The 25009-nt window shown below is 36.2% G+C and overlaps 1 protein-coding gene across 1 annotated transcript in view; it reads right to left on the minus strand.

Annotated features, from left to right (window-relative positions):
- Window positions 1-4176: 4176 nt before the first annotated feature.
- MUSK (muscle associated receptor tyrosine kinase) overlaps window positions 4177-25009 on the minus strand; it is a 176516-nt gene continuing 155683 nt past the window's right edge. The window contains exons 16-19 of the mRNA XM_044657347.1: window positions 23552-23744; window positions 22368-22559; window positions 14389-14537; window positions 4177-4859 (exon numbers count right to left, since the gene is read on the minus strand). Coding sequence (XP_044513282.1) covers window positions 4177-4859; window positions 14389-14537; window positions 22368-22559; window positions 23552-23744 — 1217 coding nt within the window. The remainder of the gene's footprint in view (window positions 4860-14388; window positions 14538-22367; window positions 22560-23551; window positions 23745-25009) is intronic.

Consider the following 25009-nt stretch of genomic DNA (forward strand, 5'->3'; position numbering starts at 1 on the left):
TTAGTTTCAGTGTTATTTGTAAATTATGATGGTAGAGTAGTAGAGTGAACAGAAAGAAAGCTAGCTTTGGAGGCTGAAAGCCCTAGGTTTTAGTCCTATCTTAGACACAGGCGGTATATGTGACCCTGGGCAGGTCATTTTGTCTTTTTTTTTTATCTTTAATCATAACCCTAATTTTTTTTAATCATAACCCTCATTTTCTGTCTTAGTAACAGCTCTAAGACAGAAGGGCAAGGGTGAGACAAGCAGGATTAAGTGACTTGCCCAGGGTCACATAGCTAGGAAGTGTCTGAGATCAAATTTGAACCCAGATCCTCCTATTCCAGGCCTGGTGCTCTATCCAATGTCCCACCTAGCTGTCCTACAAGTCACTTAATCTTTATAGGCCTTAGTTTTCTCATCTGTAAAAGGATGGGATTAGACTAGACAGCCTCTGATGTCCCTGCTAGACCTAGATTTATTATTCTCTGACTCACATGAACACTAATGTTATTTCTCTATCTGAAGACTTTCCCTTCATTGGCTTTAACATTTAGGAATGGGAGGGACTTTTTAGAGGTCACCTAATCCAGTCCTTTCACAGATCAGGAAACAAATGTCTAGAGAAATTAAGTGACTAATGTAATTCTAATTTTTTTTATCTGTGTTCTAATGTAAATCCTTAGAATTCAGAATCTGAATTCTTTTTTTCCCCCCTTTCCACTCCATCCCCCCTCCTATCTTTTACAAGCCAAATGCCAAATACCTCCATAAACAAATGTATTTTTGATCAAGTATTGATTTAGAAGCACAGTTTTACTGTTGAAGGTAGGGGGTGGGCTTTGTCTAGGTGCTCACTTTAGGCTACTTTCACACATTACCAGGGTCCAAAAATGCTATAGAGGAAGATAGCTGCCCATGCTTGATCTTGGGTATGGGAATTATGCTATGAATACTTTTGAAATGATATGAAGAGATACTTTCTCCCCCCACCACCTCATTTATCCTTTCCTTCCCCAAAAACAGGAGAGGGGAAAGAAATTTGGGGATGAGTTACGGAAGTAAAAAGTGACCCGAAGTAATCTTTTTTGAGGAATACCCTCTTGAGACACATCTCAACTAGTGCCTAATCTTGTCTAGGAAAACAAAAATTTAAAAAAAGACAATTTTACGTGAAACACCATAATAAGATATATATATATATATATATATATATGTGTGTGTGTGTGTGTGTGTGTGTGTGTGTGTGTCTCCGTGTGTGTTTATTTTTGTGTGTGTGCATTTCAATGGGAACAATATTATAGAAGCTTTAAATGACTGATTGGTCAAATACGATTTTAAAGGGATTGTAGAGTTAAAGTTGTATTTAGCTATAATGGAATTATTGTGAAGCCAGTGACTAGAATAAATGTGGATTGATTTCTTAGCTTAGAAATAGGAAGACCCGAGTTTGAATTTTGTCCCAAATGCTTTCCTTGGCTGAGTGCTATTGTACAAATCATTTAAAATTTCTCAGCCTCAGTTTCCTCCTAAGGAAATTGGGGATGAAAATATCTGGCCCCTGCCTCACCAGAATGTTTGGGGGATCAAATGATAAGATCTGTTTATAAATCTTTATAAATCATGTTGCTGTATGAATATTGACTACTGTTGTCATAAGAGCAATGTTAGTTAGCATAGAGTGACCATTTGAGAGAGGTCACAGGTTTTTAGGAGTAGGTCAAAGAAAATTTTAGGAAAGGCTTATAGATTGTACCTGGAAAAAGTCTTAGTTTGGTTTTAAATCAGTGGTGGATAACAAAAACTTAAGTTTTTGGCTATAAAAACACTTTGGAGTGTGATAGATTTTATTGTATAAACCTTTATATATTTCTTTAGAATCATGGATAAAAAAGCCTAGAAATTCAATAAATATACATACATTTGCCAGTTATTTCAGGCATCGATCTATTACTTAGCTACTTATGGGAATGGGCATAAAAGCAAAGAATATATAATAGACATCTGTGCCCCGTAAATTGAACTGGTTATTAATTTTTTTAGGGGTTGACCAAAACTTGGTCCTTCAAAGCATTTCTGTAGATATGCCCCATGAAGCAAACTGAGAGTATGAAAAACTCATAAAGGGAAATGTTTAAACTGTATAAGAAAACCTTAGTTTCAAACATTTAGGAGCATAATTGAGATGCAAATACTAAGTAGTATATAACTGTTTATTCATTAAAGAATTTCCCTGTAAAATTCCTATTTCAAAAAATTTTGTTAGACAATTTAAAATATTTTTAGACTAGACTATTTTAAATTTTAAAATATTTTAGATATTTTAAAGTGATTCTTATACAAAATATTCTCTAATTGGGGGCAGCAAGGTGGCTTAGTGGATTGAGAGTCAGGCCTAGAGATGGGAGGTACTAGGTTCAAATGTGGTTTCAGACACTTCCTAGCTGTGTGATCTGGGTAAGTCACTTGACCCCCATTGCTTAGTCCTTATTGCTCTTCTGCCTTAGAACCAATACACAGTATTGATTCTAAGATGAAAGGTAAGGGTTTTAAAGAAAAAAAATATTCTCTATTTCAGATTTTTAATTCATATTGATTTGATTCTTCCCTGACCCTGCATTACACTTAGAATATCCTTTTTCTTCCCCTTTAATTGAGTTTGCAGGGGAAGTTGTCTATTCTCCTCCAAGAACACACCCATAGTGTTCATATTTATTCTAATGATGAGACACCATGTAGGGCTCTGGACATGCCTTTTGGAGACTCCTGCTGCTTGAGAGCACAATATTATTTGTAATAATTACAATATTAGCACAAAATTACTGATATTCATCAGAAGATATAAGAAGACAGGTTTGTAAACCTTAACTAAAATCAGTTACATCTTGATGTGTTTTCCAAAGTGGTCAAACTGTAGGGTGCACAAAAGATTCAGTTTTGAAACAAATCCAGGTCTATAAGTGAATCTCTTTATGATTTTCCAAGTGGAAAGTCTTTCTGAAATGTTAACTAAGATCTGACAATATAACTTGAGGAAAATGATTCTTCCCCTTTAGATTTTAAAAGGAAAAAGAAAAGAAAATTAGCAGCCTTGAGAACAAAATGCTGTGTCCAGTATTTCTGGTAAGGTTCTATCTTAGATCTGAATAAGGGCCAATCCAGGAGACAACTATTAAGCTTGGTTCCAGAAAGTATTTACATAGTAATCTGCTAAATTTTTTAACCCTTCCTTAGTCCCTCTTAATTTCCCCCAATTTACTTTATATGCTAAAGAGCCAGTGAAAAGAATACAAAGGACTAGAAAAAAGGGAAAGGACAATTCAGTAGGGGCATCCACACACACATATATGTGTGTATTTTTTTATATGCACACATATATACTAGAAATCAAGGAAGGGAAAACATTCTAACAGATGAGAAGTTGAAACTGAAAGCTTAAGAGTTTCAGGCAAAACAAAAAAACAAACAAACAACGAAAAGGGAAGAGCTTAGAAAATGAAAATTTTTTCTAAGAAAGGTTAGAAGAAAGCTATGATAAAGATAGGGAAGTTATTAGATAAGGACCAAAAGAATAAGAAAAAGCAGAATGAAGCATTAATATAGAAGATAATTAAAGCCCAAACACATTAGAGACATTCATTTAAAAAATGACATTTCAAATAATTAAAAAGTAATATAAAATTAAAGATATAAAGAGTGAGTGCATACCAACCAAAGGAAAAAAAAAACAATGTTAAAGAACCTAAAACAGTTAGAAAAGGAAGGCAAAAGCAGTCCTCAGAATTTAGCTGGTTGGCCATTTTATTTCATCAAAGCACTGACCCCCATTTCATACTGAAACAACATAGAGAAATCTGCTGCTGCTGTGAGCCATTGAGGAAATGAGAAGATAAAATCATCTTTGGTAAAATATGGATGACAATTTCCCCTAAGTGGGAGGGGAAGTAGGTTCTGTTATACGTGGCCCCACGTGCCCGCTATATAATGGGCCACTACTTACTTACAAGTAGCCTCTTTACCATGCGAATTTTGTTACCACCTCTTCTATTCCCTCTCCCCAAAGCCTTACGCAACCATTTTTGTCAAGTGTGCCATAACTGTGCCCTACCTTGACCCTGGTAAGCCTCTGGCTTTGGGTCCCTCCAAATGATAGGAGTGACCACGGGGGTAGGAGGTGCCATTGGACTTCTGCCCGGGTCAGACACCCACTGCTGCCTCTGCTCTCTCGCACATGCGTTGTAGAATACGGTGAATACTAGTGAAGCTGGGTCTGTCTGCGGGCAGCTTGCTCCAACAGAGACGCATCAGGTTGTAGAGCTCTAGTGGGCAATTCTCAGGGCAGGAGAGGATGTTACCATCCCTTACATAGAAAATCACCTCCTCGTGCGCCATCCCATAGTAGGGCTGCAAGCCATAGGAGAATATCTCCCATAGGACCACCCCATACGCCCAGACATCAGACTCTGTTGTGTAGCGGTTGTAGAAAATGGACTCTGGGGGCATCCAGCGGATGGGGATAGCGTCATTCTCATTGGCTTTGTAATAGTCTGCTGAGTAGATGTTCCTGGAGAGGCCAAAGTCAGCAATTTTCACCACCATATTATTACCCACTAGGCAGTTTCTGGTGGCTAAGTCCCGATGGACAAACTTGCGCTCGGAGAGGTAAGCCATGCCGGCAGCTACCTGCCTAGCAATACAGAGCTGCTCAGCACAGCACAGGGGAGGGGGCCCGGGACTGGATAGGCGGACCCTGGTAGCCAGGTTACTGTGGCTGAGGTTGCACATAGTCCGAGGTGACATGTTCCGGAGGTACTCATTAAGGTCCCCATAGGCCATATACTCGAACAGCAAGCACATCGGCTTACCAACAGCACACACTCCTAGAACCAAAACACATCGGTCAGTTGAACTTGCCAGATCAGAGGTTAGAAAAAATGATCACAGGATACACAGGATCATAGATCTAGAGCTAGAAGGGATCTCAGAGATCAGCTAGCACCATCATTTTACAGATGAGGAAAGTGAGGGTCATGGAGATTAAATGGTGGTGGCAGTGTCAGAGGTGGGATTAGCTCACAGGTCCTTTGATTGTAGAGCCTGTGTTCTTTCCACTATATCACCATACCTTGGTGGGTGGATGTAAGTGTAATAATCAGAAAAATCACAGAATTATAGGATCAGTAGCTACTCTTTATTCCAATCCATATCCAGGAGGGACTTTCTAACAAAAGATATTTGACAAAAATCTCCCTGCTTCACCATCTATTCTCAAGCTACCTTGGACTTTGGAACCAGTCTCATCTCTAGATATAGGGAATATAAGAGACCATAGTAAGGGACCATAACTCAGTATCAAACCACCTTTACTTTTGATCTTCATCATCTTTCCAATAATTAAATTCTTACCTTGTTCACCTACAACTCTTCCTCTGTCTCATCCCTCAGTCTTTCCAGGGACTAGCATACTATCTCTGAATCCCAGTCCACATGACCAGATTTTTGCTATCAAATCTTCCTGCTCTTAGTTAACTGCCTGCCTATCTGGTTGAGTTCTCTCAGCACCATGATGTACTCTCCTGTTTGAACCTCTGTCTCTTCTCAGGACAGCCAATGCTACCTACCTTCTTGCCTTTAGCTCTTCCAATAGCACAGTGCTTATTTCTCTTTTTCTCCATCCTCCAACCCTCCCCCCTCCACGCTGTGTCCCCCTCCCCAATACTGCAGATATCTTTTCTTGATCATTTCCCGTCAAGCCTAGGAAAAGCTCTGGTTATCACAGCAGGACTGAGAATATATAATGAGTATAAATTGGACTCAAGATAGAAGAGAAGGTGAAAGGCAAAAGGTATGCTTTATTCTCTGGCTAACTAGTAGGGCAGGGAAATGATAGGAAGAAAGAATTCTTTGACAGGATTGAAGAAATGATCAAGGAGGACTGTAGAGAAGAAAAATAGATTCTGAGGAAGCAGAGAGATATCTTTATAACAAAACTTAGCATGTGGAAATATATGATACAGAATAGGGAAAGAAGAAGAAAGACCTTTGAAATGATAGTACATTATTAGGTTTTTCAAGTGGTAGTATCTTCTGTAAGGGATATCAAGGAGCTGGCAGAGAAAGTTTCATCTTGTGTCCAAGGCAGTGACTATTTCCTGGGATTCATCTTTTCATTTGGCATTAGTTGTGACAAGACTAAGAAAATGTTTTATATAAAAAAGATGTGGAGATTGTGGTCAACTGAAAACTATATAAGTTATAGAGCCTAAAAGGGTAATGAGATCCTAGACTGTGTTAAGAAATACATTTTTTAGTTAGAAAGATCTACATGAACTGATGCAGAGTGAAATCAGCAGAATTGGGAGAACATTGTACACTGTTATAGCAATATTGTCTGATGCTCAACTGTGAAAGGCTTAGCTAATCTTAGCAATACAATGATCTGGGACAATTCTGAAGGACTTAAGAGAGGGAATGCTATCCAGAGAAAGAAGTGTTAGAGTCAGATGCAGATCAAAGCATAATATTTTCATATAATTTAATTTATGGTTTTATTTGGGGGTTTTGGTTCTGTATGAGTGTGTTTTTACAACAATGACCATTATGGAAGAGCATTTTGCATAATAATATATATATGAACCAGATCCATCTTTGAGTAGGGGGAGGGAAATGTGAGAGGGAGAAGATTTGGATCTTATAATTTTGGAAAATGTGTTGATAATTATTGTTATATGTAATTGGGAAAATATCTTTGAATAAAAATGCATTTTTGGGGGGGTACCATTTAAACATGTCTGATTTTTCATGTCCCCATTTGGGGATTTTCTTGGCAAAAATACTGGAGTAGTTTGCTACTTCCTTCTCTAGCTCATTATACAGATGAATAATTTAAGCCCAACAAGGTTAGGTGATTTGTCCAGGATCACATAGTAAATGTCTCAGGTAAGATTTAAACTCAAGAAGATGAGACTTCTTGACTCCAGGTCTGGCACTCTATCTGGGACAGAAAAAATAAGAGATGATATAAATTATACAAATCACTTAACCTCTCCGGGCCTCCTCCATAAAATGAACAGATTGGAATAGAGGATTCATGAGGTCCTTTCTAGCTGAATATTTATGATCTATTATTTAATTACAGAATCCCCTCAGCAGGTAATGAATTCTCTTTAAGTTAGATTTTGACTTATTAAGAATACTATAGTGAATTTTTTTTCAAGCTTCAGATGAGGTTTAATTCTATAAGATTTGAATGATCATAAAAGATGATTACATAAGACCTGGTCTCAGGTGTTCATTTCTCTATGGCCTCCCTCTGAGGTGATTTAGGAAAGTTACATTTTTGCTTCATTGTTGTTTCAATCTGAGGCAGGATGGAGGAGTGGAGAGAGCACTGGAAGAAGCGTTAAGTCCCATCTCTGCCATTTATTGGCTGAGTAACTCTTGGTGCCCACTTTACCCTTTAGTTCAATTTATTGATCTATAAAATAGGAATAATAATGCCCGCTCTATTAATCTCACAGGGTATCGAGACACTCAAATGAGATACTGTGTGTGCATGGCTTTGACAGCTGGAAAGAGCTATATAAATTTAAAGGATTATTGGGATTATTTTTCTCTCAGGGATAATAATAGTAAAAGATGTCATATAAATGATGATATTAAATGGGATTAGTAGATAACACTTTAAAATGCCATAAGATTTTCATAGGTATTATGGAGTGCAGAATAATCATTTTTGAAGTTCTTATTCTGTGTTATGTTGAGGAAATGGTTTAGGCAGGCACAAATTTGAATAGCATATCCTTCCCTTCTTCCTGGTACTACCTTCCCTGGCACCAACTTCTATCTCCAATCTTGAGATTTTGCTACGTGGTTTCTCATTCTAAAGGCTTTATCAATCCCTATCCAAATAGAAATGTATAAATAACTATACTTTATTAACTCTGGGTAATTTGGATGTTCTTTCTAGAAATTTCTCCAGAGAAATAAGATGCGGAGATTTTTAAAAATAAGATCCCCTCATGGTTTTCTAGGTGGTTGTTTTTGTATGTCTCATACTTCAACAGCAGCAAATGTAGGGTGGATCTGGGTAAAGAGAATTGGACTTGGGGGGAATAAGGGTGGAATAAGGTACAAATTCCTCATCAGATTTTTAACTAGTTGTGTGACCTTGAGCAAGACACCTCTCTTCTGAGCCTCAGTTTTCTTATCTGTAAAATGGGGATTAATGATAGCATTTACTTTTTGGGATTGTATATGTTAACATAATATATGTAAATCATTTTTCAAACTTTAAAACACTCCAAAAATATTTGCTGATGACTAGCAGTTATTATCTACTATGCACAAGGCATGTGCTAGGTTCTGTTCTTTGCCATCTGACATGACAGTTAGAATGGATTTTTATGTCTCTTTGGCATAGGAAGGTATTGTATGGATGGTTTTACCCCTGACAGTTCTCACTAAATTCCTAGATGATAAGTCATATTAAGGTCTAGTAAAAAAGCCATAACTTGGGAGTCAGAAACCCTGAGTTCTGGGTGTGGCTTTGTCATTTATTAGCATCCTGATCTCAGAGCAAGACCCTTTACCTGGCTGAAGTTCCTTTACCTGTCAAGTGATAAGATAGGACCGGATGATTTAAGGTTCTCTTAAGTTCCAAAATTCTATGAGTATCTCAGACACGTATGCCTTTCCCTTACTTATGGATTGGAATGTCCATGCTGGGACACAGTCATTGGTTTTAAAAAGCCCTGATGTTGGATCCAAGGACCTGATGACCCTGATCTAGGAATCTGATGAGGCTCCTTCCACAGGAAATATCATTCTTGCTTGAGTGTCCCTTAATGCCTTCCCAGCTCATTTCCTGCTTAATGCTATTTCCTTCCAAGAAAACAGGAACCGTTAATGAAATGTGGATGAGAATACCACTAAAAAGAATGAACATCAGGAGAACTAGACTGAGTGTTTACAAGACACAGCCAGCGGTATTCTGAGGCATTCCTCTGTGAACATCAGCCTCCTTCTGAGCTCTCTGTTGGGCAACATAGACAATCCTGCTGCTAGGGGGTACTTTTCCATGCATACTGTTGGGATTATCTCTAAACCATATAAAGTCTGTGATGGAAAGACAATGCTTCATCACTGCCAGTGGTCTGGGTTATTGTGAAATCCCAAATGCTCCAACAGAGCTGAGTGATAGGTGTTTGGAGAAACAGTGAACAGGACTTGGGAAAGGAGCTTGAAAACCATTTATTAGAAATTCCTACAGCCCTTGGGGTTCTGTCCAGTGCTGTAGCTACTCCTTCACCCTTTAAAAGAGCAATTTACATTAGAAGCTCCCTATTATCCTGTTCATAATGATGACTTGGAGGAAGAAGAACAATGATAACAACATAATATTTGTAGAATCACCTTTTTTTTTTTAAACCCTTGTACTTCGGTGTATTGTCTCATAGGTGGAAGATTGGTAAGGGTGGGCAATGGGGGTCAAGTGACTTGCCCAGGGTCACACAGCTGGGAAGTGGCTGAGGCCGGGTTTGAACCCAGGACCTCCTGTCTCTGGGCCTGACTCTCACTCCACTGAGCTACCCAGCTGCCCCTGTAGAATCACCTTTTAAAGTTTTCAAAGTTCTTTTGTAAATATTATCACATTTGGCCCTCACAATAATGCTGGGAAATAGATGCTATTGTTAATTCCCACTGAAAGCAGTAAAGTGATGTGCCCAAAGTCATGCAACTAATATCTGAGGTGGAATTTGAACTCAAATGTTCTTAATACGAAGTGTAGGGGCCAGCTGGGTAGCTCAGTGGATTGAGAGCCAGGCCTAGAGATGGGAGGTTCTAGGTTCAAATCTGGCCTCAGACACTTCCCAGCTGTGTGACCCTGGGTAAGTCACTTAACCTCCGTTACCTAGCCCTTACCACTCTTCTGCCTTGGAACCAATACACAGTATTGACTCCAAGACCGAAGGTAAGGGTTTAAAAAAATACTAGGTGTAGTGTTCTACCCCCCCACCCCACAATCTCCAAGTAGACAACATTATAATATGGTAGACAATGCCGTGTCAGGAAGACTGGGTTCAAATCCTTCTTTGGATGCTTAGTAACTGTATGACCTTAGGCAAATCACTTCATTCCTATTTCCTCATCTGTAAAATGGGGACACACTGAAAAAAGGAAATGGCAAAGACTCTAGTATTTGTGCCAACAAAACCCCATCCATTGGGATCTCATCGAATCAGACATGACTGAAGAATTAAACAAAAACCACAATGGACAATGCCCTGTGGTAAATAGAGAATATTTCAGGAACATAGGATCATAGATTTAGAGTGAGAAGGGATTTTAGAGACCATTGAGTCCAACTCCCTCATTTGACAGATGAGGAAACTGAGGCTTATCAGTAGGGACTTGCCCAGGTTACATAGCTGGCAAGTATTCAAAGAAGAATTTGAACTCAGATTTTCCTGACTCCATACTATTCCATATTGCTTCAGGAATACTGGAGGCAGCAATGGACAGAACCAAAAGGTTCACATATAGAACTGGGAGATCTTTTTCCCCTTTTAAAAAGAATGTATCACAGAGGAGAAATGGGAAGTAAAATCAAATAAAAGGAGGGCCAATAGATTAATGCACTTGGTTCCCTTTCCTGTATTTTCAAGTGGCTTCTTATTATTTCTGGAATTATAATTCTATTATTAATATATAATTAATACAATTATATTATTAATTACATTATATATATATATATATATAACGGGAGAGCAGAGCTGTCTGGTGCCAAATTACTAACAAGCATATGTAAAGGTTACATGTAAAAGTTTTTGTAGATGCTTCCAACCTGCAATTGTGTGGGATTAAAAAAAATCATTTCCATTAAAAAAAATCTTAGAAATTAAGGAGCTTAGTCAATAGAGTGCTAGGCCTGGAGTCAGGAAGACCTGGGTTCAAATGTGACATCAAAAACTCCCTAACTGTGTGCCCCTGGGCAAGTCACTTAACCCGTTTCCCTAGCCCTTACTGCTCTTCTGCTTTGGAATTGATATTAAGACAGAAGGTAAGGGGTTAAAAAAATTAAGGAGCTGTGGGTATAGAATAGAATATATATGACAGTAGGGCATAGTACTCTATCAAAAGTCAGCAATGGTGAAGTAAGAAGAACTCCAGCTATGTTCAGGGCTCTACACTTTGAATCCTGGTATTGCTCCTTATCAATTTCTGAGCAAGTCACTTGACCCTCTGAATTTCAGTGTCTTCATCTGTCTAGTTGGGGATGGCTCTAACAGTTACATTACCTTTGACTGCAGCTAGATGAAGTAGTGGATATTGAATTGAACTTGGAATCAGAGAGTCCTGAGTTCAAATATTACCTCAGGTGCCTTTATAGCTGTGTGACTTGAGGAGAGTCACAACATTTATCTACCTTAGTTTCCTCATCTGAAAAATGAGAATAATAATATACTATCTACTCATAAAGTTGTTGTGAGAATCAAATAAGAATATATACAAAAAGCTATTCTCTCTCTTTCTATATGTTTCTTTCTCTCTCTCATATATATGCACACACACATATATATATATATATATATATATATATGCCAGCTAACATTATATAGTTCTATGTACCAGGAACTATGCTAAATGTTTAACAATCATCATCTCATTTATCCTCACAACAACCCTGGGAGGGATGTGTTATTATTATCTTTATTTTACAGATGAAGAAATTGAGGTGAGCAGAGGTTAAATACCTTGCCCAAGGTCACACCACAGTAAATGTCTGAGGATGGATTTGAACTCATGATTTCCTGACTTCAGACCCAGCACTTTATCACTTTATCCACTATATCCCCCTAGCTACCCCATATAATGTGAAACTTTATATATATATATATAATAAACCTTTATGTTCCATATAAATATTGGCTGTAATGATATAAGGGCAGCTGGGTGGTACAGTGAAGAGAGTATTGGTCTTGGGATTAAGAAGACTCATTTTCCTGAGTTTAAAATCTGACCTCAGATACTTAACAGCTGTGTGACCCTGGACAAGTCACTTAAACATGTTAACCTCAGTTTCTCAACTGTAAAAATGAGCTGGAGAAGGAAATGGCAGAACTGTATCTTTGATTTATCTTTATCTATCCAGCATCTTTGCCAAGAAAACCTCAAATAGGGTAATTAAGTTTTGGACACAACTGAAATGACTGAACAACAACAATAAATATATACATGTAACATAGTAATACATAAAATGATATCGATTATATTTATTAGTATCTATATAATTATATAGCATTACACATTTATCACATGATTGTTAGTTATATATTAATGTTAATTAAATGTTAGTAATCATGTTAATAATTAGATGTGTTAATAACATGTAATTATCACCAGATATATCTAATATTCACATTAGATACTATTAAGTATCATATAATACTTACATAAAATATAATGAAGCAATATAGGTATTAAATGTGCCTTAAGAGCCAAATAACACAGAACTGAAGTTTTCTAATTGAGCAGCTAGCTCTATCCTTTCTTCCTGGGACTATACCAAACTCACCTTTTGCTTCCTCTCTGACTTTATTTCCCCTCAGAAATGCCAGTGTTTTCTAGACATCTTGCTCTTCCTGACACCAGCCAAAAAAAAGGTGTCATATGGAGGAGGAAACTGAGCTGCCTAAGCAGTAATGTCATTTGTCATTGGGAGTATTGTTATATAATAGCCAATCTCATGACTTCTGCTGCATGCATCTAATCACTGGGTGTGTGTTGTGCAACTTGTTGGCCAATGAATGCCCCTATTGGGTCTACGTTCCCAAACTTTTTTGGCCTACTGCCCCCTTTCCAGAAAAAATATTACTTAGCGTCCTGGGAATTAATTTAAAAAAAAAATTTAATAGCAATTAATAGGAAAGATAAATGCACCTGTGGCCATCACCGCCCTCCTGGATCACTGCAGCACCCACCAGGGGGCGGTGGCACCCACTTTGGGAATCTCTGGACTCTAAGAAATGCCCTACAGTACCATGTGCACACTTCTAATACAGAGGCAGGAAAGAGAGAACCATGGAATTTTGGAGCCAGAAGATATATCAGAGATCATTATCAATAGTCCTTTATAATATATCAGACAAACGATCATCTAGAAAGAAAGGAAGAAAATGAAGGAACAGAAAAGAAAGCATTCACCATGGAGATGATGCCTTGAAGTTTGCCAGCAATGAATTCTGGTAATACTCACTGGAACCAATGGAATAAATCACTTATCCCTACTTCTATCCTTACTTCTTGGGTGAGAGACAGAAAAGTGTCGTAGAAATAGCATTGGATCTAGTGGCATGGAACCAGGCCTCCATTTTTTTGCTGTGCTACTTAACCTATGTGCCCTTAGGTAAATCATTTCCTGTCTTCCACATCTCAGCATCCTCATCAGTATGTAGGAAGCCTGAAGATTTTGCTGGCCAAATTATAGCACTCAGGATCTGAGGCAAAAATAAGTTGAGGGGCAGCTGAGTAGCTCAGTGGAATGAGAGTCAGGCCTAGAGATGGGAGGTCCTAGGTTAAATCTGGCCTCAGACACTTCCCAGCTGTGTGACCCTGGGCAAGTCACTTGACCTCCCTTGCCCACCCTTTACCACTCTTCTGCCTTGGAGCCAATACACAATATTGACTCCAAGATGGAAGGTAAGGGTTAAAAAAAAATAATCTGAGTCAGAGAAGAAAAAGTTATAAGCTAAAAAGTGTTCACAAAACAGTTTGCCTGAATTTCTGTCTTTACTATGCATACTTGTCAACATAGGGAGACAGAGATTTTCTCTGGCCAAGAGAAAGCACCAAAGTCTTCAGGCTTCTGGGAGGGAAATGCCACAGGAGTGACTTTGGAAATGAAGAGCTTAGATTCAAAGACTTCTGAAAACCTCTTTTAGTTTTAAATCTCCTGATCCTATAGTTAATAATTCATTATGTCCCACCAGCGATGCCTAACTGCCATAATCCTCATCATTGCAAATTGTCCAAACTTCCCCAGAGGAGAGGGGAGTGCTGCCCTCAAGGTCACCATCGCTGATCTTGAGTTTCTACAGGTGCTGTGTGAGGAATGGGGAAGCTAGGTGACCCAGGGGCCAAAGTGCCAAGCCCAGACTCATCTTCCTGAGTTCAAATCTGGCCTCAGACACTTACTACTATGGGACTGTTTGCCTCAGTCTCCCCATATGTAAAATGAACCAGAGAAGGAAATGGCAACCCACTCTATTATCTTTGCCTAAGAAAACCCCAAAATGAAGTCTCAGAGAGTCAGACATGACAGAAAATGACTGAACGACAAACCACAACTTGAAGAGTAACCCAAAGCTTCCCAAGGGAAGACCCGATCACCCTTTTTCCCTTTCATACCTAGCAGCCTAACAATGTTCGGATGATCAAACTCTGCCATCAGGGCTGCCTCCCTCTGGAAATCTGCTTGCATGTCTGCTGAGGCTTCTTCTTTGAGCATCTTCACTGCCACCATGGTGAAAGGCTCATAAGGTCGTAGGCCGGGAGCTCTGAGAATTAAAAATAAAGAACAATGTTTATGGATACTATAGGTCTATCTGTGCCCAGTCTAATCTTCTGTATTGAAATTTATCTACCAAATACAAATACTGTATTGGTGTGAATCGAAGATATAGTACCAATGCCAAGTTTGAGTTTGCTGGAATTCCAATTTTAACATGAATATGGCCTAAAATTGGTATTATTTTTATTTTACATTTATTTGTCTATTATATTAAAATTTCCAGGCAACTTTTTTCCTCCTTTTCCCCCATTAAAAGGGCATCATTCAACAAAAATTTATATGCATATATAAAATTATGTCTTTTTTGTTTCTATTTATCAATTCTTTCTTTGAAGGTGGGCGTATACAAATCATTCTTCAAATAATATTTTGATTACTATTTAAAATCCTCTCTTGGCTCTGCTTGTTCCACTCTTCATAATTTAATATGTCTTTCCATGTTTTTTTTTAAAAAATTAACCTGATTGTCATTTCTAGCAGAGTAGTAATCACAACAATGTGCCACAGCATATTTTATCATTCCTCAATTGATGGGCATCTGTCAATGTCTAGTTCTTTGCCACAACAAAGAGAGCTGCTACATGAGTAACTAGGGGCCTCAATAGGCAGAGAGCCAGGCCTAGAGAGGCCCTGGGTTCAAATATGACCTCAGACACTTCCAAGGTGTGTGACCCTGGACGTGTCACTCAACCCTATTGCCTAGCCCTTACCACTCTTCCATCTTGGAAATAATACCTAGTATTGATTCTTAGACAGAAGTTGAAGGTTTCTTTGTTATTTTTTTTTTTAAGAGAGAGAAATGGAGAGAAAGAGACAAAGACAAAGAGAGGGAAAGCTGTTATAAATATTTAAGAACATAAATGTTTATTGATATATAGAAATGCTGATGATTTATGTGGGTTTATTTTATATCTTGTTAACTTTGTTAAAATTATTGATAATCAAACTAACTTTTTAGTTAAATCTCGAGGATTTTCTATATATACCATCATATTGTCTGCAAAAAACAAGTCTAATTACCTCTTTGTCCAGTCTGATTCTTTCAATTTCTTTTTCTTCTCTTACTGTTATTGCTAGCATTTCTAATAAAGTATTAAATAATATTGTTGATAATGGGCATCCTTGTTTTACTCCTAATTTATAGAGTAGGTTTTTAATTTATCCCCATTACATAATGCTTACTGGTAGATTTAGGTATAGACTTATTATTATTATAAAGAAAAATCCTTTTATGACTGTGCTTTCAAGTGTTCTTAATAGGAATGAGTATTGTATTTTGTCAAAAGCTTTTTCTGTATCTATTTATATAATCATTTGATTTTGGGGGGTTCTTTTGTTGTTGATGTAATTAATTATGTTAACAGTTTTCCTTATATTAAACCATCCATGCATAACTAGTATAAATCTTGTTTTGTTATAAGGTATAATTTTTGTGATATACTGTAGTCTCCTGGCTAATATTTTATTTAGGATTTTTGTATCTATATTCATTAAAGAAATTTAAATACTTTAGATTAAATTATATAATTTTCTTTCTCTGTTTTTTCTTATCCTTGTGTAAAGAGTTTGGCAGGACGGCTTTTTTTTACCAATTATTCTAAATAATTTATAATATTGGAATTAGATAATCTTTAAATATTGGTTAAATTCATTTGTAAATCAATCTGGTCCTTATGCTATTTTCTCACAAAATTCATGTGACCCCATTAATTTATTTTTACAAAACAGGTTTATTTAGATTTCATTTTCTATTAGCTTAGACAATTTATATTTTTGTAAGTATTCTTCCATTTCACTAAAATTATTATATTTGTTGGCATGTAATTGGGCAAATCATTCCTAATAATTGTTTTACTTTTATCTTCATTATTGGCAAATTCACCCTTTTTGTTTTTTTATGCTAGTAATTTAGTTTCCTTCTTTCAAAAAATTAATTTTAACCAACGATTTATCTATTTGATTTTTTCCATAAAATCAATTCTTACTTTTGTTTACTAATTTGATGGTTTTCCTACATTCAATTTTGTAATCTCACTTTTGGTTTTTAGGATTTTCAATTTGGTATTTAATTGAGGATTTTTAATTTTTTCTTTTCTAATTTTAATTGTGTTCTTAATTCATTGATCTGTTCTTTATCTATTTTGTTGATATAAGCTTTTGGAGATAGACACTTTCTTCTAATTACTGCTTTTGCTGTATCCCATAGTCTTTTTTATATTGTCTCATTATAATTTTCTTTAATAGTCATTTACTGTTTCTATGACATTCTTTAACTCATTCATTATTTAAGATTGTTATTTAGCCTCATATTAATTCTTATTCTTTCCATGTTTTCTCATTAAATATAATTTTTATTACATTGTGATCTGAAAAGTAAAATTTTGATATTTCTGCTTTTTGTCATTTAACTATAAAGTTTTTTCATCCTATTACATGGTCTGTTTTTGTAAAGGTAACATGTACCACTGAGAAAAGGGAATGTTCTTTTATATTCTCATTTAATTCTCTCCATATATCTAACATATCTAGCTTATCTAATATTTTATTTATTTATTTGACTTATTTCTTATTAATTTTTTTGTTGGATTTCCCTCATTCTGAGAGGGGAAGGTTAAAGTCCTCCACTATTATAGTTTTGTTATCCATTTCTATCTATAACTCTTCTAGTATTTTCTTTAAAAATCTCGATGCTATAACATTTGGTGCATATGGGTGTAGTACTGATAACACTTCATTATTAATGGTATCCTTTAACATAATGTAATTTTCTGTTTATCTCTTTTCATTATGTCTATCTGAACTTTAACTTTGTCAGATTATCATTGCAACACCTGCTTTATTTTTGACAAGTGAAGTATAATATATTTTACTTCATCCTTTTGTTTTTTTACTTTAAGTGTATCTCTCATTTTTAAAAAAGTAAAACCACTTAATTTCTGTCTTAGAATCAATACTGTGTATTGGTTCTAAGGCAGAAGAGTGGTAAGGACCAGGCAATGGGGCTGAAGTTACTGAAGTTACTACATAGCTAGGTAGTGTCTGAGGTCATATTTGAATCCAATACCTCCCTTCTCTTGGCATGACTTTCAGTCCACTGAGCCACCTTGCTGCTCTCAATGTCTCTCATTTTTAAATGTATTTCTTTTAAGCAATATATTGTTGGGTTTTGGTTTCTTGATCCATCCTGCTATCCATTTCCATTTTATGGGTGGATTCATTCCATTTCATTCAAAGGTATATAGTTATTAGTTGTGTAATTCCCTCTGCTTTATTTTCATCATTCCCCCACCCCCTTTTCTGCCTTTCTTTTTTATATTATGCCTTCACAGAAGTCTATTTTTTTAACCATTACCTACTTAATCCTCATCCCTTTTAAGAGTCCCTTCTTTATTTTCTTCCCCTGCCTACTTGGTTCCAAATCAATGAATTTGGAACCTTTCTAAATGCTGACCTGATCCCTTCCTTTTTCCTTCCTAGTTCTTAATTTATTCACTCTTCTAAGAGTACCTCCATTATTTCTCATCTTACCCTCTTATTTCATCATATTAATGTCTATTATTCTCTCTATCTTATCCTCTTGCCCTCTTTTTTCTTAATCTATGCACCCTTCTAAGAGTCCCTTTCTTAATCTTTATCCCTCATCCTCCTATCCCCCTATAAGTTAAGAAAATTTTTACTTCCTAGCTATATGACCCTAGGTAAGTCACTATTTCCCCATTGCCTAGTCTTTATCACTCGTCTGCCTTAGAACCAATACACAGTGTTGATTCTAAGATGGAAGGTAAGGTTTAAAAAAATTGTACCCTTCTATATATATTATTTTCTCTTTTTTTTTACCCAGATGGAATGAGAAGCAGGCATTAGTATTATTACCCTTCTATTCCACCCCCTTCATTATAACATTTCTTTCATCCATGTCTCCTTTATGTGAGATAATTATTCTACTTTATCCTTCCTCATCCAATTTTATTTTACTCTTTTTAGTCATTCTATTATATTCAATTTGACCTTGAAGCTTCTATCTGTATATGTTCAAATTGACCAACTAATGATATAATTCTTAATATTTAAATATACTCTTTTCTCATATAAAAGTTTGACCTTATTGAGTCCTCTATAATTATTCTTTCATGTTTATATTCTTTTTTTTAACCTCTAACTTCTGTGTATTGGCTTATAGGTGGAAGAGTGGTAAGGGTGGGCAATGGGGGTCAAGTGATTTGCCCAGGGTCACACAGCTGGGAAGTGTCTGAGGCCAGATTTGAACCTAGGACATCCCATCTCTAGGCCTGACTCTCAATCCACTGAGCTACCTAGCTGCCCCCTTTCATGTTTATATTCTGATGTTTCTTCTCATTGTTGTAGATCAAATTTTCCATTCCATTATGCTGTTTTCTTCATGAATACCTGAAAGGTTTTTTTTATTTCATTAAATAACCATTTTTTTACATTATGGTACTCAGTTTTGTTGGATAGGTTTCTCTTAGTCATAAACTCAGCTCTTTTGCTCTTTGAAATATTGTATTTCATGCTTTTTATTGTTTTAATATAGAGGTTGTTAAATATGGTTTTATCCTGATTATAGTTCCACAGTATTTAAATTGTTTCTTTCTAGCTGTTCCTATTATTTTCTTCTTAATCTGGGAGTTACAAAACTTAGCAATAATGTTCCTGTGGCTTTCCCTGTTGGGGTCTCTTAAAGATGGCAATTGATGAATTCTGTCATGTTCTACTAGTTCCAAAGTTTCAGGGCAATTTTCTTTAATAATTTCTTGAAGTATCATGTCTAAAATTTTTTTTGATCAAAAATTTCAGGTAGCCCACAGAATTTTTAGATTGTTTCTCTTTGATCTATTTTCCAGGTCAGTAGCTTTTGTAATAAGATGGTTCACATTCTCTTCTAATTTTTTATTTTTTAAATTTAGTTTCATTATTTCTTCTTAAGAAGTTATCAGCCTTCTCTTGTCCAATTCTAATTTTTTATGAGTTAGTTTCTTCAGTGTGTTTTTGGATCTCTTTTTTCTATTGGTTGACTTTTCTTTCATAAATTAAAAAAAATTTCATTGCTTTTATTTTTTTCTAATTTTTCCTTAACCTCTCTCATTTGTTTTTTTTCAAGCTTTTTAATGCCCTCTCAAGAATTCTTTTTGGGCTTGTGTCCATTTCATGTTTTTCTTTGATGTTTTGGAAATGGATATTTTAATTTCACTTATAGATTTCCCCCCCCCCCTATTCTGAGAAGTTTCATTTAAGGCATGTGGTCCATATTGAAGCCAATATGAGTGACTCTTCAAAGGAGATGACATTAAGGTTTGCAAGGTACTTTACCTTTATTATCTCATTTAGTCCTAAACTATATGAGGTAATTGCTGTTATTATTCATTCCTATTTTACAGATGAGGAAACTGATTCAGTGGTTAAGTGACATACCCAAGGTCATACCACCAGAATGGTTGGGCAAAAATGTGAGTCTAGACCTTATTGATTCTAGGTAGATCCTTCAACCCAGTAGGCCCCTTTACCCTCCTCCACCTGGCACTCTTCCTCTTTTTGTGTATGTTGTGGATGCATTTGGAGAATCCGGTGAAATTTATGGACCCTTTATCAAAAGAATATTTTTAAATAATTGAAGAGAATGCTGAATTTCAGTTAGAGAGTATTAAAAAAAAAAGCTGAAATTTTCCCCTTTATGGAACTTCTGAAATTTTCTTGTGGAATCCAGGTTATAAAGCCCCTACTTTAATAATGAGAGGAGCCAACACTCTGCTAATAGAGACTGGATTCCACAGGAAAGACATTAAGGTTAATTTAACATTTTATTTCCATTTTGACAGCAATAAAATATGAAAGATATGACTTTAAGACCAAGATTTCCAATATACTTCTAAATGATAAGTCTGACTTCCTACTTCTCAATCTTGTATAATGACATCTGCAACTTGGGGGTTATTGGCAATACTTTCCTCTTAGATACAACTTGGAAGAATCAACTGTTTTGTGTGATCAAATTTATGAGGCACATAAGATCTTGACATCACTAGCCTCTGTTGCTATTCATATTGCCTTGGGCCCCAAGAAGTATGGATGGGATCATATTTTTTTCAGGCCTAAGTAAATATTTAAAGACATGACTACCACTTAAAGTAAAATTTTTAGGAGGGTCATAAAATGAAATTATTCTGAAAATTAAAATAATGGTTAGCAGCTTTAGGGTATAATGGAATAAAAAGAAATGTTGAGGTCTAAAGTGATACTTTTCTTCCTAACACTTCATTTTCTAGCATAGTAATTAATCAATCCTTTCTTTTTATGGAATTAATCCATTAATCCACGTAGGACCACAAAATGTTAGATTTCCAAAGGCCATTGGAGATGATCTAATCTCTAAAATCACTTTACTGTAATCTTTACTCCAGAGATCAGGAAGCTGAGGTCAGGAGAGGAAAAGTTACTTGGCTAAAATTATGTAACAAGTTACTGCCAGAGCCAAGACCACCACTAAAGTCTTCTGGCACCTAAACCTGTGTTCTTTCTCCTATATCATATCAGGAGGATTGTTGTCTGTAAGAAAAGAAAAAATTCAGAATGATCTTTAAAACAAAGCTTCAGATAATATACTATATTAAAAAGTAATTGTATGAATATTCTAGGATAATGAAATCCCAGAATAAGAGCTGGACGAGACCCTAGATGCTATCTAGTCCAACCACCTCAACTGAGATTAAATAAATTTAAGAGATTTACCCATGGATTAGTGGGGAGTAAGTGGCAAAGCCACAGTTTGTTCTCAAGTCCTATGTCTCCAAGTTTAGTTTTCATTCTGCAGAATAAAATGATATGTTTAGTTTAACTGACTCTTGTGTACCTTCATTTCTTTGTGATGGTGTTTATACTTTTATTTCATCACTTATTTTCTTTCTAACGCTCCATCATCCTTAATTCTGTGTGTGCATGTAGTGTGTGTGTGTGTGTGTGTGTGTGTGTGAGATATTTGTTCAGTCAATTCAGTCAACAGACTTTGTGACCCCATTTGAAGTTTTTTTGGCAAAGATACTAGACTGGCTTGTCATTTTTTCCCAACACATTTCTTCATTTTCTAACACAGAAATTATTCCATCTTTTCTTTTTATGGAATTAATCCATTCATCCATGTAGGACCATAAAATGTTAAATTTGAATAGGACATCGGAGATGATCTAATCTCTAGTGGGACCTTTTCCAGGTCATTTTACGTAAGAAAAATTGAGGCAAAGAGGGTTTAAGTGACTTGCCCAGGAGCATACAGGTAATAAGTGTCTAAAGTCAGATTTGAACTCAGGAAGATTAATTTTTTTGACTCCAGGCCTATCACTTTATTCACTGCTTTACTCAGCTGCCTAGAGTAGGACTTTATCTACCGTTCCTATAATGTTTTGCTATTCCTTCACTTTGACCTTTTAGTTTTCCTAGCTTTTTTCAAGATTGCTCAAAAGCTACCTTATGCAGAAGGACTTCCCCACTGGCCACTTACCCCTCAGCTATTAGGACCTTCATCCTCTCCTATATGGAATAACTATTTGATATGTGATAGGGAGGTGGTGTGGTATATAAAATACCAGGCCTAGTCAGGAATACCAGATGTCAAATTAAATAGGCAAATACTTTGTATCAAGGAATTTAATAATTTGGTAAAAACTGACATGCAAAATTTCAATTTGAATTCAATATGATTCCTTTTTATGTTCTACTATATACTCACAAAAGTGACCAAAAACATTTTCAAATGGAAATGTTCATATCTTTGAAAAATAAAAATATTTTTCTTTAGAAACTTTACCTTGCTTGAAAGACTCTCCCAAATGCCCCTTCTCCAATATCTCTCACATACTCAATATTATTTCTTGGATACTCCAGGCTGAGAAGTTTGGGGTTCAGAAGGAGTGGCATGCGCTGGTACATAGGGTTGGGGTGAAGTCTATCCAGCAAGAGCTCAGAAGGGAGAGTTGTGAGTGTGGGGGTTGCAGATTCCCTAGAGAGAAGAGCAATAAATAAATCTCAGGACTGGTTAAAGCAGGGACTTCTTTTGCTCTTTCTACCGAGAAATACTACCTTCAAAAGACTTCTAGTTTACTGGTCAAAAATGTTGGAAGAACACCCAAGGAGTCTTTTTGGAAAGTCAAATTTAGATCTAAGTTTAACCCAGAAAATACTTAAGTGCCTATGTGCCCAGAACTGTCCTAGGTGCTAAGAATGTAAAAACTAAAGAAAAAAAAATTCCTTTCAAGAAGCTTTCATTTTATTGGATAAAATCCCAATTTAAAATTAGACTGACTTCAAAGAAATGCAGTAGCCTTTTCAAGTAGAGATTGTTTCATTCTTTGAACTTATATCCAAAGTACCTCAAACAATGATTGGTAGAGACAGATATTTAATAAATGTCTGGTAACATTCAGATCATCAATCACATTCCACAATGACTACCAATAATAGCATTATAATTATTATGTAATTATCCTTCAAGCAGGCAAAAAAATCCCTAAATCTTTCTTAATTTTCTCAAACAATTATTTTGATGAAAAATTTTAAAAGATGGGCCCCTTGTCCTAAAAGGCATTAATTTTTTTAAAGTTTAATTGATGCTCTAAAAAAAGTCATTTTCTGATATCCACATCATCTTTAATTGAATCCCACCTTGTAATATGGAGAAATAATTTAAGAAAAACTTATCAATAAAATTATGTTTGACAGCATATGGAATATTAATTCCCTATGGTCCCCTACCTGTCTAAGGAGTGGATGGAATTATATACTTCACCATTTGTTATGTAGGACTAAGATGGGTAAATTATTTTTTGATAATTACTTGCAAAGCAGGATGGCTAATGGCATGGGCAGAATGAGGAAAATAACTGTAGAGATGTCTTATTCTTGATTCTGCTGCCCAAAGCCAGGACTTCTTAGAGGGAAATCATCCCTTCACTCCCTAGTTGAGAAGTTGACTTAAGAAAACCTTAAACTTACCTCTTCTTATTTTTCCACTGTCTTCGCCTTCGGCGGCAACAAAGGAGAGCAGTCATGGTGAGAAAGCCAATTACTGCAAAGCTAGAGATGATGGCAATGATGACAGTCATTGAATAGGTAGGTGAAAATGCAGATGAGGAAGAAGACCAATCTGGAATGTCTGCACTTGGCTTGACTGTTACTAGTGGGGAAACTGTAAGAAATTAAAAAAAAAATGGGTTTTGGTTCAATGGCCAACCTGAAAGAAGGTTCTGAACAGAAAGTAAACTAGGAACGAAATTATACTTTCTGAGTTGGATGTAAAAGGGCTAGAATCTTCTTATTTATGCAGCTAACTCATTCAGCCCATTAAAGTAAACACTAACACCAACTCCTAAAGTTTAGAAAATGCTTTGCAAATACCTCATCTTCTCCTCGCAACAACTTAGGAAGGAAAGTGCTATTATTGCCTCCATTTTGCAGATGGGAAAACTGAAGCAGCCTGAAGTAAGTGGCTTGTCTAAGATCACACAGTTAAGTATTTGGGCTAGATTTGAATTCAGGTTCTTTAACACTCTTTCCACTGTGACACATAGTTGTCTCAGAATGCTGTAAGCAGAGATGTTTGTAACTGAAGAGACCTGAAATCTCATTTCGTTACCCCTTTTATTTTATTTTATTATATAGTCAATAATTATGCATTTATTAAGTGCCTACTAAGTGCCTGGCATTGCTGTGTTGGGGATACAAAAAAAGGCAAATGACAGTCCCTGCCCTCAAGGAGCTTATAATCTAATTGGAGGCTGCTGCTGAGGAGGATAAGGACCAGAGAGAAGTAAAGTGATTTACCTGAGGTCACACAGAGCTCTTATGACAGTCAAAACTAGAACCCAGACCAGGGATTATCTTATTTTGCTATACTACTTGTGACACTGTAACTTCAGCTGTGAACATTTGTAAAAATTATTCCTTGACCCAGATATCCCAGAAGATTGCCTTCCTTGGCCTGTCCCCGCTCCTACAAAAGCAGAGGCTAAAAGGAAATACTTTATCATAGAAAGTTCTTGAGGGTCATTCTCTCCTCTAAAACTCATTCTACATAATCTTTAGGAATATCAACATTGGGGCATTTTTCCTAAAAGAAGCATTTGAGCTTTTCAAAAGTAGACCAAGTGATCAGAAAATAATAATAGTAAGAATCGCTTGTATTTATGTAATGCTTGACATGGAGATCTCATGCATTTAATTATAGTACTAATTAAATGCAGTTTGTTTTGGAGGGGTTCAGATATGTGATTTCATTAGTATGGGGAATTCCCAGTGTAGGAAGGCCCTCCACTATTGCAGATTAGCAAATATGCAACTGAATATTATTGAATTGCTTGGGGCACTGGTAGGTCCCAGGATCAGGTAGCCAGGGTGTTAGTGGTAAAATTTGGGCTAAAGTCTTCTTGGCTTTCTGCTAAGCTTTCTAGTCTT

The sequence above is a fragment of the Gracilinanus agilis genome, chromosome 1, assembly GCF_016433145.1.
Source record: "Gracilinanus agilis isolate LMUSP501 chromosome 1, AgileGrace, whole genome shotgun sequence".
NCBI lineage: Eukaryota > Metazoa > Chordata > Mammalia > Didelphimorphia > Didelphidae > Gracilinanus > Gracilinanus agilis.